Here is a 17060-nt window from a genome sequence, read left to right as displayed (position 1 = left end):
ATTATTTACAAATCGTAAAATGACGTCACGCCGACAGATGGCGGTAGTTGCAAATAATATCAAAATTAACATAACACTTTACTCGGTACATTGTGCAATAGTCGTTACACAGGACTGTTACGTGACGCTTTATATATCTGTTCACGTTAACGGTGAATTGATTCAAAGTGGGCCGTTACTTTTTCTAAAAAAAAAAAAAAAAAAAAGTTACGTAGAAATTCGTATTTATACCTAAAATGGGGCCCTTCTATTTCTACTTCCATTAGGTTTAATATTTTATCTTTTGAATTCTCTTGTTTTTCTGTAAATCTGATGTTCATAGATATAATAAAAATCCTTGTTATTCTAACAATGATTTTTATATATTTTCTTAAACATTTCATAATTTTCAGACATTTTTGAGAATTATTTTTCATTACAATTATCATATTGATTTTCACAATGTTCTGATCAGCTAAATACATTACTCACTATCACGTCCTTAACAATCTATATTATTTCTTGAATGTACAAAATACCTGAAATAATTGAACAGACCGTTATTTCTAATATTAGCCGGCCTTATGCCTACACGGTCACAATAAGAACATGCTGATGACAGAACTAATCTAAAAAAAAACTTACTTTCTTACATAATAACTGACTCACTTTTCACAAAGTAAAATTTTTTTTTGCTTCAAAGCCATTCCAAAGCGGTAATGGATTAAAAAAAAAAAACATGATTAAGAGGCGGCAACTTAAATACAGTAAGGCTACGGTATTCTGTCCGCAAGAGTATCAAATGCACTGAGGAAAAAAAAATCATAGCTGAGGAATTTTAATACGGATTTTGAGTCCACCTTGTGCTTCATGCACGCCATGGGATTTTCTTTTTTAAGAATGATAGCGCGTATCTCTCTCTCTCTCTCTCTACACACACATACACACGTGATATATATATATATATATATATATATATATATATATATATATATATATATATATATATATATATATATATATATATTATTTATATATATATTTATATATATTTATATATATATATATTTATATATATATATATATATATATATATATATATATATATATATTATATATATAATATATTATGTAAATATATAATATATAGTCTATATACCTCTACCATAATGTCGGACCGTTTGAAATACCGAATCCCAGCAGACTTTTTTCTTTCGTCTTTTCACCTGCTTTAGCTATCAATTCCATACTTCAATTCATAATACTTCCATCTCTCAAAATTTCGGTCTGAACTGTCTTTTATCCAAACCTTCCACAAAAATATAGCCTCACGTAATTAGAATTAGAATAATAAATAAAAGCTTACGGACGCTCAATCATGAAGTGTATTTTGTGGTCATGACCCATTTCAGTAACTCAGGTGTGTGTGTGTGTGTGTGTGTGTGTGTGTGTGTGTGTGTGTGTGTGTGTGTGTGTGGTGTGTGTGTGGTCTCGTTAATAACTCATTAACCTTCCTGCTTCAGAATCGGAACTGAGTTTACGCGTTTTCAAGTTCAAGATTTTGGGGGTAATATTTGAACTTAGGCTCCATTTTATCTTAACACTAAACTACAGATGAAGGACATACAATGCAATCACAGGCATGTAAAGTCTGATATATATATATATATATATATATATATATATATATATATATATATATATATATATATATATATATATATATATATATATATATATATATATATATATATATATGTATATATATATATATATATATATGTATATATATATATATATATGTATATATATATATATATATATATATATATGTATATATATATATTCATATATATATATATAGAAATATATGTATATATTTAAACATATACATATTCTTTCATACGCCATTAAAATGCAGAACAAAACTAACAAGTTAATCCTTTGTGCGTTAAGTTTACCAGCTGCGTGCATCTCATTTGTTTTAGTAAATGAATCTTACCTTCAATCATGAATTCTCGAAATTATTCAATAGTCGTAACTACAAAGGCACATCTATTCGTTATTTTGATTTCCTTCTTATTCTTATACTCAACCCGATCCCTAGTCGGGGTCGCTGTTTTTTTTTTTTTTTTTTAAGAGTCTTACACGGTTCATTACGTAATCTGCCTTAGCAGATGTTCTACGGACGGATGCCCTTCCTGACTCAAGCCCTCCATATTTATCCGGGCTTGAGATCAGCACTGGCTAGGGGTGGGGCTTGCCACCCCCTCCCCCTCCTCCTCCCTCCCTTCCCCGTAGCTAGGTTAGGCTGAGAAGAAGCAAATCAAACCGATGATTTTCTATCATTTATTCATCAGAGCACTGAAGGCAATGTAGCAAAAAAAAAAAAAAAAAAAGTTCATAAAGTCATGGCTCATTTTCTTTTGATTCTCTTAACCTGATTTTCTATTTGAAGATTTTTTTGATAGCTTCTATATTTGGAGTAAGACATTTTTATTTCTACATATCTCACATGAATGGCGACAAAATTTTTCCAGAGTTTTACCTACGAAATTCCGACATAGAAATGACTACAGATTTTCATTTAAAATGCAGATGATTCTCTCTCTCTCTCTCTCTCTCTCTCTCTCTCTCTCTCTCTCTCTCTCTCTCTCTCTATATATATATATATATATATATATATATAATTACATATATAATGATATATATATATATATATATATACTATATATATATATATATATATGGTAACATATTCGCTAAGCGATGTCAGGCAGGGCAGCCGATAATGGCCTATACCGCCAAATCCAAGTCCTAAAAGAAGGCATATATATATAAACCTAAATGCATAAAAACGAAAAAAAAAAATATATATATATATATATATATATATAGAGAGAGAGAGAGAGAGAGAGAGAGAGAGAGAGAGAGAGAGAGAGAGAGAGAGAGAGAGAGAGAGAGTTTAAAAACACCGATCAGAAGGAGGACAAATGACAAAATGAACATTTTCTCTCTCTCTCTCTCGCTATAGTGTCTTCAATGCTCTGATAAATAAGTGATTGGCTACTCTGCTCTCGTCTACACTTGATTTTCTCTCTCTCTCTCTCTCTCTCTCTCTCTCTCTCTCTCTCTCTCTCTCTCTCTCTCTCTCATACACAATATATACACGTGAATGACACCCAGTTTCTCTCACCGTCATACATACATACATACATACATACACAGAAGTATTAGGGCTTAAAGCAAGCATTTTTGTCATTACATGAACACAACGGTTATCTAAAATAGTTTGATGCCATTATAAACATCTTTAAAGATTTGCTAAAGAATCTTCGATATCAGTAGGCCTATCGACAAACCACTACTTGAGAATGTTATTACCTTTGGTTTACTCATAATAATGTTTGGATAACTATCTCCAAATTTAACAATTACATATAGCCTATATATATATATATATATAGTATATATATATATATATATATATATATATATATATATATATATGTATATATATACATATATATATATATATATATATATATATATATATATATACTATGACTAAAGGACCTCATTCAAACTGGATGGTATCAAATGGAGTATTTATTCAGAAAAAGTTACAAGTTTTCTTGGACAAACAGTCCACATTATCAAGTATCCGTACAAACCCGGATTGTACGGATACTTGATAATGTGGACTGTTTGTCCAAGAAAGCTTGTAACTTTTTCTGAATAAATACTCCATTTGATACCATCCAGTTTGAATGAGGTCCTTTTAGTAATTCTACTAATGCACAGAACAGTTGTGTAATTGATAAAGTTAATATATATATACTATATACTTAGACTTCGAAAATGATAATTAATTGCATTGAACGAAGCGCTTCTTGCTTGCTTGCTCCTTTCCTTGTCGATCGAACGCAAGCAACACGAACAGAAACCAACTAAACAACAACAAAAGCGACAGCAGATACTACAGAGATAACGGACAGACCCGAAGGAAGGTTCAAGCCGCGGAAGAACAACATATGGTCCGAGTTCGACTGAGAGTATTAATACAGGAAGACATTTATGAATACATACAAAAAATCTCTGGCAGATGTCTGTCTCTGTCTCTCTCTCTCTCTCTCTGCCTGGCACTCACTCATTCACATACATACATGTTAATATACATATGTATATATATATTGTATACTTATACGCCTATATATATACACACACCTATAATATATATATTATATATATATACATATGTATAATGTATAACCTCCATAAATATTACGACTGTTCTGTCGCTAACTCATTATCGATTTTTTTTAATACTAAGTATTTATGAAGTCACAAACACCCACTCCTATCGAACTGACTTTTACTTCGTTAAGTCAACTGTCTACTTTTGTAACACAACCCCCGTAAGGCATAGGTTTGAATTCTAGCCGACGGCAAATACACATAAATATAATTTCCCTTGGGTGAGTAAATTACTCCCAAGGTAAAGTAACTTCGACATTAACGGATACTTGTGGCTTCATAAAGGAAAAAAAAAAAAGTGCTCGGTGGTTCTGACCGGAAAGGAAATGCTCCGTCTCCCTTGAATGTAATACCAACCCTAGACTCAATAGACCTACGCCCATTACTCAAGGAAATGTGCAAATCCGTACATTAATGTTCAGGAAAACAACTGTTTAGTGCTGAGCAAACATTGGAATGGCCATTATCATCTTCATACTGCTTTGTGTAAACAATTTTGTTACTTGACATGTCTATCTGTTTACATCTGTTTTCTCATTGTCTCTACACAGACGGGGGGATTTCACTCTGCTGATGCTTACTCTGCGCGTCAGTGAACTCTGAGAAACTGCTTAAGCTTCCAGAGACCTGCAATGAATATTGTAATCAGACATGCAAGTGAAGCATATAAGATATTTGAACCTAGAACAAATTTTAAGTCAGGCGAGAGAGCATCTGTACATTGTGCACAAAGACTATATAACAAAATGCCGCCTTTAGTGAAGAAATTTAAAAAAGAACTAAAGACTCTCCTATTCTGCAGGAGCTACGATACTGACGACAAAACACTAACTGACAATTATAAAATATAAGTGAAAATGTACAAGGGCCCGCCAGAGAAGGAATCATCCCTGTGGGGAGCTGTACATAAAACCAAACAAAGTGAACAAAGTGAGCAGACATTCAAACGTAGGGAATAACAACAACAATAATAATTACTGTACTGTTAACAGCAGCAACAAGCTCGTTAGACTTAACCGTCCGAGCAACGCAGTTATTAATCAACGTTGGGTCTAATCACTACTTAAAATTGGGGACCACGAACAAATGCCGGAGGCCATTAGTCTAGTAATCTAGTTGAGAACTTGAAAGGCAGCGCCTTTTGAAGTCACCCCCATTCACGGATATAATAAACAAGTCGAGAATTGAGGATTCACTAGGCCTGGTTATAAGCTGATCGAACTCTCGAGGGAAACTCCTCTATTATAGCAAAATTTCGCGACATGATTTAAGACAAAAATCGAACTATTTTAATTACTTGAAGCCAGTCTTTGCAATCCCCAATAAGTCATTTTATCTGAATTAAGAAAACCTTGACAAACACAGAGAGAGAGAGAGAGAGAGAGAGAGAGAGAGAGAGAGAGAGAGAGAGAGAGAGAGAGAGAGAGAGAGAGAGAGAGAGAGAGAGAAATTGTTGGAAAAGATTGGAAAAAATTTCAACCTGGAGGCAAATTTAAGTTTAATTTGTCTGCCGGTTTCTCCTCTTGGTACAATGTCCAATATTATTTTAATGTTCTGCTGTTAAAACCAAGAGGAATTCGACAAATGTTTACAACGCAAACAAATCACTATCCCTCATTCTCACTGTTTAACTTTTCTCTTGTGTTTTAGTTTCCTCTCTCTCTCTCTCTCTCTCTCTCTCTCTCTCTCTCTCTCTCTCTCTCTCTCTCTCTCTCTCTCTCCTGTGTAGCAAAGTTTAATACAAACACAGGTGCATGGGCAAGAAAATGATTTGCAAATTCTGTCTGAACTTTCTCCTGATATCTATGTAAGCAAACGAATTTCATGCGTGTACACATAACACTTAAAAGCTGCAGAATACTAAACAACAAATAACCGCCTTGCAAACATAGCTAAATAAATAAGGTCAACAGTTTAAACAAAAACAGAAAATTTCAACCGGGCATTTACCCATTTTCACTCAGTCTAGGCGCCTAAGTTCGTCTTTCTATCAGGGATGTTTGCGCGGGAAGACTTCGTAACTTAACTAATAACAAGAAAATGGAGATAGCACAGTTATACTGTATCATTCTCGGGACGAATTATTACTTTCGTTATTTTGTTGTAAAACAACAGTTATGTAACGCGATCAATTTTAACGTAAGCTGGTCTTCTAACACGCAGGCTACAGCTCATTAAATCAAAGCTATGAACTAGTACTAATCCTATGGGCATTACGTTCCAGTTCATAAGATTTTAACAAAATGGATGGAATCATCCACATACTCGGTTATGTGCGTAGATTTAAATGTGATACGCTTAGTAAAAAAAATATTACCTCGACCATCTTTATACATAACCAGTTAAATATTCTTAATAAAATGGGTGGTGGTAACAGCTATTAACCCACACAGCTATTAACAAATCAGTTTTATCTCGGAATGTATCCTAACTTCCCTTTAATTAAAGAAATAAATAAAATCTTCCTTATACTTTAGGAAAACAGACCAAAACTTGAACAATTTATATAAATCTGTATATCCAAGTGAGGTGACTAATAACATGCCATCAAGTAACTTAGTCTCAAGTCATGAGCAACTTAACTGATTAATTATATACAACGGCGTCAACATAACAAACGTAAGAGAAACCTGATTCGTTAAAAAATATATATACTTTTAAACAGACTGGTGATCTGGTCATAAAATCAAATTCATGGAAATCACACTTACACATATGACAAGCGCACTGAGAAATGTGTCCACTCGTTAACCCATGAAATCACTTTGGGATGCTGATATACTGGTTCCTCCCAACCCCAAAAAGAAATCGGATTTTGTTCATTATCAACAAAATTTAATGAACCAAACAAATCGGGTTTTAAATATTAAAATCATTGTTACAGGTCTTCTTACTTAGAACAAACATTCTAACAAAAACAAAAAAAAAACATCCCCATACGAGAACCATGTTGACAGTCACAAACATCAAGCATGCTCTGTGTAACAAACTTCCCAGACTAGACCTTATTACTGTACTATCATATAACTGACTAAGTTCTTAGCTACACAGTAACAATCAAATCCCGTCATTAACCCAAACCAAATGATACAAATACACCATACTCCATTAAATTTTCCCTGGCATTAACAACCAACGTTTATTTGTTTGTATAAATTAGACCCAATCAAATCAGAACTCTAGGCACAAAACGTGATATCATAATTGTATACACAACGGTAAGGAAAACCTCTATCTATCTTTGCATTGTACAATTTCTCGATGGATAACAATTCGTTACGTAAAATTAGTCTCATACAACTTTCATGTCCAGGTCATGAAAGCTTTGTAATCTTGGAAAATTAGAACCAATCAAATTTTATAGGTTCACTTGAATTTACCTAGGCCTACTTGTCTCTGTCAACCGTGGAGAAGGTTTTTTTAGTTGACTAAAAAAGCCAGTCGGTTTCCCCGGATGTGTTAGATGAAACAGTAACAAGAACGTAAATAATAATAAGCATCATCATCACCATCATTAGACACCGCATTATCGCACGTCTTCATTATCAAAAGGAAATTAGGAGGGCTCCCGCCATGATCAGTGCTTAAATATTATTCATGTACTACACACACATCTATCTACTTATCTATCTATCTATCTATCTATCTATCTATATATATATATATATATATATATATATATATATATATATATATATATATATATATATACCAACCATCCTATACTCATAACAAATGCAAAATACGCACAGCCAACCTTCAACAATGTCGTACCTTCCAGCTGCGTCAAAAACCCTATGGCCAGCTCTTACGTAACCTAGAAAGCCTCTTTGGGAACACACCGCCACAACCCAAGACCAATGTCAAGTCTCACTCACCTCACCTACTTACATACACACATACATAAATACAAACGCACACAGAAAAAATACATATACTGGTCAAACTGGAAAATGGAAAACAATTGTCCACTCGATTAACTCGACATAAATACTGTTAGAATGCACCTGTCCTGCACTGGTTATTTTTATCCAAACAGCTTTGAATCTGTTTAAATCAAGAAGTGTTTCAAGGAACTTTTAAATTTGAGCCCTGGTATATTTAATTATATCTGACAGTCTATTTATTGATAAAGTAATGAAGACTAATAGCTTGGTTTCATTCTAGGACTGTGTGCGATGCAACCGCTAGGCGATTTCTTTTTTTTTTTTTATGACTCGTTAATGCTTTTAGTAGTTCGGTAATTTGGCAAGACATTGTTTCAGTTTGTATGGGCCATATAATACATTTTTACTGTACTTCGTTTTATACAAGATTTTTTTTTTTTTTTGCTCACTTTTAGCAGCCAAACTTGTGTATAAAACGGTCAGGTAATTAACACTGTACTGACCTTTTAAACATTTCCTACGGCTTCTGTCTAACAGTGACTTTTAAACAATATACGTACATATATACACAGTATGTATATATATATATATATATATATATATATATATATTATAAGATATATATATATATAAATATAAACTGTTCTCAAATATATTACATCAAGATACCTTGACAGAAAGCACTAATAAACTTTTCTCAAAAACTGTTCTCAGATCCGAAGTTTCTCTCTGGCTCTCTTGACAGCCAGGCAAATAAAATACAAATAAAATACAAACAGTAAAATACAAATAAAATACAAATAGTAAAACGTTTTACATATAAAAAAATATTACATTCTCAAACTTTTAAACATACACAAATCGAATACATTTTCGCCAAGGGTATCATTACACAAAACTACACTGCATACATTCGTGTAGGTAAAATTCTGAACTCAAGACATGAGGTCAAAGGCGAGAATTTCAGGTCACCGTCGACGCAAAACAAATGCACGCAAAGAATTATTATTAGGTCTTTATCAACAACACTCACCCTGTGAAGGTCATTATCAATAACAAAATACAAAAAAGCGGCAAGCACAACAACACTCACCCTGTGGAAATCGAAGTCCCTTATAATCGGATATTTAGGACAGACGCCAGCATGGGACACCCCTAAAACGGCTGCCAAAAATACCAGCAATAACCTCATACTTCCCGTCGAAGTTATCGGCTTATAAGTAATCACACAAAATAAGACGAAGCTTCGCCTCTCGTCGCGTTTGATGACCAACTGACTGAGTTCACGCAGGTAACTGCCATATCAACTGCAGCTCGAGTCCGGTAGCCCCGCCCCCGAGGGAAGATAATGTTGCCACATTCCGTTTTCCATTTGAGGTCATCTTTTCATTCTTGTATCATGAAAGGTTCGCTTGTTTTGCGTCTTAAAACGTTAAGAACAATACTTAAACCTACTATAATTCCTACAGAAACATAAGGAATTAAGCAATGTTGCATGGAAATCCCATCATGCATGAAAACCTCAATTCACCGACGGTGAAAATCTGGCAATAATGTGGCAGAATTGAGAGCGGCGACTCGAGTACTTGCAAGACAAAGTTGATAATCTTAAAACTTGCTACATTTGGATACATTCATGAAAGAAACACCATGTAAAGATCGTAACAAGGCAAAATTGGGGCAACGTTACACACTATAGAGAAACATTAATCGGGCAAAATAAATATAAAAAAAAAAATTCACGAAAGGTTCGGGCTAAATTTCACTCGATTTCTTTTCCCGCGGACTTTCACTCGGCGAAAGAATGTAGATCAACATTTAAAACTCGCTTGTGCAAAGACTGGGCTACTTACTTGTTTGTACTAAGCATCCGACAAGAAAGCCCAAAAGCACCAGTTTCTACGGTTTAGAGGCTATGGTGAAGAGGGTCTTACTATTTTACAGGTTAAATTTCCATGACTTGAGAGTTACTGTAAGTGTTCTTGCGTTCAGCTTTTCGCGCTTTCAAACGTTCAACATTGTACATAGAAAACGCACCTTGAAGAGAAAGAGAGAGACGGGACCTTTTGCGCAGACATTAATCTACGCCATACCGAACAGCAGAACTTGACAGCATAATGATGACCATTACAGACAATTAAACGCTTCACACGATTTCCCATACCACTTAAAAAGGGGGAAGGGGGAGGGGGCATTTTAAAAGTCCAGGGAACCTTAGCACATCGCCTTAGGCGCCACCTGTCGCCTATGGAGCCGTTTCACGGAGGGAAAAAGTACTAATTCGATAAAAAGAGGCAATTGAAGTAGTATAAGAGAAAGGAACTTACTTTCTTCGGGTCATATAAGACTTTTACAAAGGCTGGATTGGGTTATAAGAAGCTAAGACACTTCCTGTAGAAATTCCCATTTGCTGTTAATAATGCTAATAATTACAATATTTAATAATAATAAAACCAAGAATGGGATCATTACAATGCAATGCCACTATTACAGCAAATCATGACCTTGAATATCATGTCTAGGTCAAGCTTGGAAAAGTCATTAATGTTTCTCATGGCCCTTAATAAGCATTTATGAAATTTAGGCTCACTGGGACACCTTAGGCCATTCAGCACATTCGACAGTGAAAAGAGGGAGTTGGAGGGATCAAAAAAATAAAGAAGATGAAGTGCAAGGATCTAAATATGAAACTTGGAAAAGACCCCACAGTCATACTATGAAGTAGTAGGTCGAGAAGCTGGGCAGCAAGACTGAAGGAGGTAGAATGGAGGTAAAGTAAAAGGTTAAGGAGTGGGTGCAGCTAGGGGTCGAAGGGACGCTGCAGATACCTTCTGTGATGCCTACAGTGCACCGCGTGAGGTGTATTGATGGCACCATCCCTTTGCAAGGTCATTTCATAATTGAAACAAATAGTCTATACGAAACTCTACCAACATTTAACAGTCATTTTAGCCATTAAAAATATGAAATAGAAAGCAACATATATCTAAATACACTTTACCTGAATACCAAGTCTTCGAAACTTGGTCCCATCTCATGGGAACAGTTTTTTTTTTGGGGGGAGGGTATTGAAAAAATGTCATTTTTTAATTATAGTTTAACTTATGAACATGGGTTGTGTAACTTAATAATGGTACTTTAATGACGAACAATAAAATGAACATTAAAGAATTTGACAAAAAATAGGTCTGTGACCTGCAACAAAAATTTAGGTCAAGGTCAATCAAATTAAGATCATGTGAAAAGGTCAGTCGGTGGTGTTGACTTATCCAATGTTTGAGGCTCAACAGAAAAAAAAATTATTAAACTACCTAAAATAATAGTTCCAAAAACAACTCTTCATCACATTGGCGTGTACAACAAGGACTAGATACAAGACGCGGCAAGCACTCAATCCAGAAGCTCACAAGAGCACTGACCAAAATAATATCTTTAGAACAATCAGCAAATTTGTAGTTGGAGTTTAAGTGAGTCTAAGTTCGGTGAAGGAATGGAGTTACACATTTGTATGGAAAGCCTTCATTCAATTCTGTAAAGACGCATAGAGTGAGAACATCTTTCCGTACGAACAAAAACAAAAGATAAGTCCGTCCCGTCATATTAAAGCGTTGCTAAGAAAAACGCATGTGACACCCAAGAATCATACACCACTTCCCAGTACAGACATACAGTTGCCAGGCCCAAATTACCAACAGAACTAAGGGTTCAACTGCCAAATTCTCGTACGTTATTTCAAAGACCGGAGGGGTGTAAGATAATAAAGAGATAGAAAGGACATGGTCTTGGAAACATTAAAATGAAACAAGTAAAGGATGATACTCATAAAAACGAGGAGAAAGGACTAGGGACAGAGCAGATCTCAGAAGCATGTCAAAAGGGGTGCAGAAAACAAGCCAGATGTAATACCATCAAGCAAATCTGATAACTTGAAAGTCCACAGACAGGAGAGTGAAGCCATATGCAGGGGGTTTAATTAACAGACTTATACTTCAGAGAGCCAAGACACCTGAGACAACAGAAACCATGACACACGATTCGTCATATTCCTGAGAATGGATAGTCTCATACGCCAAAGGTCCATTCTGGCGACCTGAGAAAAGGCTGTATAATTTAAAGTCGTTTAGGAAATTAGCATTAACTAGTTTATATGACTGCTGAGGTGTAAGCTGTAAGAGTAATGTGGCCATAATGACAGGTATTAGAGAGCCATCCCATTGGCAAAAGGAAACCAAAATTAAAGATTGCTTAGTTCTGTGTATGACAAAAAACAATTTCGACTAGACGAAGTCACTACTTAACATCAAAATCAACGACGAAAGTTCTCTCTAAAAGCCATAAAAAAGTAAAAGTCCCAAAGCTGATTCTAAAGTCCCCACAGAACACGCAAGAAGAGACAATGCTAGCAAGATGATAGACGATCCTATCATAGGTCTAGAACACCAGACGACGCAACCGCTTAAAACGAGAGTTAGTGCGAACAATTATGACGCCACTTATGCGAAAACGCAAAGTGCAGAAAAATTATTCAAATTATTCAAACAGCTGGGTAAGCACACGTCTTGGATAATCAGAGCGGGGTGATAATGTGTATAAATAACGAATTACCGGTATACATTGTCTCTCACTTTTACCTAAGTCAGAGTTGTTCTTCGTGCGTCACGAAGCATTCATAACTTTCTTGTCATTAGTCTAAGACTAATTATGGAGAAATTTTTTTCAAGAAGCAAAACTATGTCTGACTTTTACTGACAAAAGCCAAATGAAACCAATGATACATAAACTATATATATATATATATATATATATTTTATACATATATTTTTATATATATCTATATATCTTTTATGTGAAATCAATCTCTTTTAATCAAAAATAAATCAAAAAGTTTCACTTTGGGAAGATATCTGATCGAGATATGGTGGAGGTGGAGAGAGAGAGAGAGAGAGAGAGAGAGAGAGAGAGAGAGAGAGAGAGAGAGAGGAAAATTTCTTCTCTGTACAAACTGGTCGTGTTTAATCTGCTTGCGGATATCCACGCGAACTGTTTGCTGACCGAACACCGGAGATTTAATACTTTCTCGACGCGAGCGGGCGTTGTTACAATCTAATAATTGTTGTAAACACAGAAGTCTCTGGCACTTTCCGCTACGCAAATTATTTGCGGGAAATTCCTGAGTTCTAAGACTTACGCCAACGACAGCGAAGCCTTACGGTTATGTGCCATTAAAATGCTTTATTGTAACAGTTATTTAATGCCGTCTGTGCAAAAAGACGCTCTGAATTGCAAGGAAATATATATAAAATAAAAGGTGGTAAACGAACGAAAAAACATTGCTACTTTGCAATGCAATATCTATAGAAAATAATAAAAATTCAATAAAAAATTTCACAGTGATACAGAGTAGTCTTTAAACTCCTTTATTATATTAATAAATTAACTTAATTATCAAAAGAAATCCATTTATATATTTAGGTAAAGAATAAGAGTTTATCTTAAGTATACCTTATTTTAACCAGACCACTGAGCTGATTAACAGCTCTCCTAGGGCTGGCCCGAATTATTAGACTTATTTTACGTGGCTAAGAACCAACTGGTTACCTAGCGACGGGACCTACAGCTTATTGTGGAATCCGAACCACATTATACCGAGAAATAAATTTCTATCACCAGAAATAAATTCCTCAAATTCTTCATTGGCCTGCCGGAGACTCGAACTCGGGCCTAGCAGAGTGCTAGCCGAGAACTCTACCGACTCGTCCAACGAGGAACTAGAGTTTATCTTACTGAAATAAGTTATCAAAGAAGCACTTAAAAAAAGTTGCAGAAAGAGACTTCCGTACAGTGGACAAGGGGGTGGGGGCCCTATGCCTTGTGGTAAGAACATTACACAAGATGATCACCAAGATCACCAATCTGCAAGCAACCTTATTTTAAAGAGTAAAAGGAATACTTCTCATAAGAAAGTCTCTACGGTATGGAATGGAATGGAATATGAAACTTAGGCCTAAGGCCAAGCACTGGGACCAATGAGGCCATTCAGCGCTGAAAAGGAGACTGAGAGTTAAAAGGTTTGAAAAGTGTAGCAGGAGGAAGACCTCACAGTTGCACTATGAATCAACTGTTAGGAGATGGTGGAAAGTAAGATGGAAGAAAAAGAATATGTGAGGAAGTCGAGTAAAAGGAATTTAAGGGGCTGCAGCTAGGGCCGAAGGCACGCTACAAAGAACCTTAAGTAATGCCTACTGTGCACCAAACGTGAGGTAGTAAGTGTACGCGAGTCTTCTCTCAAATAAGGTATTAGAATCTCACATCACCGATCCTTGGTCAATCAATCACACTTTGCTAATATACTTTTAAATCGTGCTGTGTTGAGTCACTCTTACGTCTCTTGATTCAGTAAAAGACAACAAATATATATAACAAAGGTTGGATTATCTGTTTCTAAACACGCTACCTAGATGGCTAATTGAAGCCAGACGTGTGACAACGTACAATTGTTATATTAAAAGAAAAAGTAAAACACACACACACACACACACACACACACACACATATATATATATATATATATATATATATATATATATATATATATATATATATATACTCGTATATATATATATATATATATATATATATATTACTCGTATTAGATTCAGTAAGACGGGATGGTTTAGATTCCAGATTCCTTAATTTACAAATTAAGTTGTGTGGCTATTTTTCCATATACATATACATACATACATGCATACATACATACATACATACATACATACATACATACATACATACATACATGTGTGAGAAAGCATGCAATGCAGTCAGAAACGGTATTGCACAGTTACAAGAACTTTTAGTGCAAATGATATTCTCCGAATCATTGTGGGTCTTCTTCTGGAAGAACGATCTGTTGAATCTTTGGCTTAATAAGGGGATATCTTAGTAAATATTAACACCACCACCAACTCCATTCATCATCTTTCATGATAATGCACAGAATCGAGATGTGGGTTCATGTGGAATAAATGTTATGTGTAGTATGTGTGTGTGTGTGTGTGTGTGTGTGTGTGTGTGTGTATGTATGTATGTATATGTATGTATGTATGTATGTATATATATACAGTATATATATATATATATCCAACATCTCGACTTATATGCCAACATCTCATGAATGATAATGATAATGATAATGATGATGATGATGATGATGACGATGATGATGGTGATATTAATATTTACTAAGGTATTTCCTTATTAAGCCCAAGATTCAACAGATTATTCTTCCAGAAGAACGACCGAAATGGTTCGGAGAACATTATTTGCAAGAAAGTTCTTGTAACTGTACAATAGAGTCTTTAATTGCATTTCATGCTTTCATTAAAACACACACACAAACAGAATCATCACTGAAAGCAAAACAAAGTCACTACGGCCAACCTATGATACAGAAAGCGTAGCATTTGGGTCTAAAATGTCGTGCTTAGGTCTAATTCAACTCATAATCGTGTGACGGGTAATTCTTTCTCTGAAAGGCAAAGCTTGAGAATGTTTACGGGATTCCCTTCCTGAGGGACAAAGAACCTTTCCCTCGAGGCAAAAATGCTTTGAAGAACACATAAATAGAGAAGAAACACAATGATTCCACAATCCAGAATTAAGTATGTAGTGCGGAAATTCCGTCAAACCAGTTTAATTAAAATCTAAAACTTCTACGTAGTATCTAAACGACTGCGAAATGACGAGCAAGAAAGTGACCCCATGTATTGGTGAAAAGGTTGAATGAATGAATGTTGACGATCTGATCAACCATTATTACTCATAGTGGGAGAATAGTCTTACAACAACTCACTGGCAAGATGAACGTCTACCCGTAAGTGTTATTTTTCTAGTAATGAGAATGAAAAAGGCACCAATAGCCTTCTATACAGTCTGGCATACTATGCAAGGTTGATAGGATCTTGCGCAAGAACAAGATGTTTCCGGACACTTGCTACTAGAAAATTTCTGGGAATCCTGTGTTTTCCTAGAGAAAGGGGAGCATAGGCTGGAAGGCAGCTAACATCTAGATCATTTATGTAACTTATAAAATGGGTTCAGATGACAGCTTAAACACCCTCTTGTTAAAAGGGAGGGTGGGGGGAGTCACACCTAATTTGAAGTTCTAAGAAAGGATACTGGCTTGTGAAGCATACCTGCATTGTGACCTGTTTTAGTGCATACCTAGACTGACGGCTGCCCTGAAAAGGAAGAAAATAAAGGGAGAGAATACTCAAAATCTCATCCATTCAGCTTCCAGCACCTGAGTACCTTAGGTAAGATGCTTTTCTGTCCAGGAGAGCTTGGACCACATAACTAAACTATATGTTTAACAGCCACCACAGATACCAAGGAGGTGTTCCAGGACTTGTGGGTGACGTCCCTATGGTAAAATGACATAACAGTGCTCAACTGACACCAGACTTCTGCCTCATCACATGAGAAAAGGACTAACTCCTCCAAAAGGCTTAGGGACTGGGTAACGCCTAAAGTTGAGAGCTCTCAGTCAGTTTGCACTGTCGTCCTCCTCACACGACTTCAAGAAGAGAGAGAGGAAAAAAAAAAAAAGTAATTTTGGGCACATTTTGTGCCTGCTGGTACTAAGAAAATGGCGCCAATACTCTGGCCTGAGACACTGGGTCCTTTTTAGATATGGGTCCACAAGGCTAACACTGGACACAAAAGCATTTCAATCAGATCACCACTAAAAAGAGTCCCGGGGGGGGGGGAATCTGAAAACTCTGGTAATAGAGAAGTACAAAGTCTGATAACTTAAGGACCACTAAGTTGAGGTGTTACTGTATATGCCAGAGGCCCTTCCTGTTATAATTCAAACCATATAACATGACACTCAATCCAGTCCTACTTAAAATCATTATTCTTGAAAGTGATATAAAC

The 17060-nt window shown here is 35.4% G+C and overlaps 1 protein-coding gene across 3 annotated transcripts in view; it reads right to left on the bottom strand.

Annotated features, from left to right (window-relative positions):
• The window catches only part of LOC136831213 (apolipoprotein D-like), a 51946-nt gene that overhangs the window by 32577 nt on the left and 2309 nt on the right, over positions 1 to 17060 (bottom strand). The window contains exon 1 of one of the 3 annotated variants that reach the window (XM_067091227.1): positions 9217 to 9413. The exons of 1 other annotated variant lie outside the window; for it this stretch is intronic. In XM_067091227.1, coding sequence (XP_066947328.1) covers positions 9217 to 9315 — 99 coding nt within the window. In that variant the 5' untranslated portion in view covers positions 9316 to 9413. Of the gene's footprint in view, positions 1 to 9216; positions 9414 to 17060 lie in introns of those variants that run through there. One more of the 3 variants, XM_067091225.1, reaches the window with a different exon arrangement.

The sequence above is a fragment of the Macrobrachium rosenbergii genome, chromosome 48 (assembly GCF_040412425.1).
Source record: "Macrobrachium rosenbergii isolate ZJJX-2024 chromosome 48, ASM4041242v1, whole genome shotgun sequence".
In the NCBI taxonomy this organism is placed as follows: domain Eukaryota; kingdom Metazoa; phylum Arthropoda; class Malacostraca; order Decapoda; family Palaemonidae; genus Macrobrachium; species Macrobrachium rosenbergii.
Note: the sequence above shows the minus strand (reverse complement) of the source record. Positions and strands in the feature narration are given on the sequence as shown.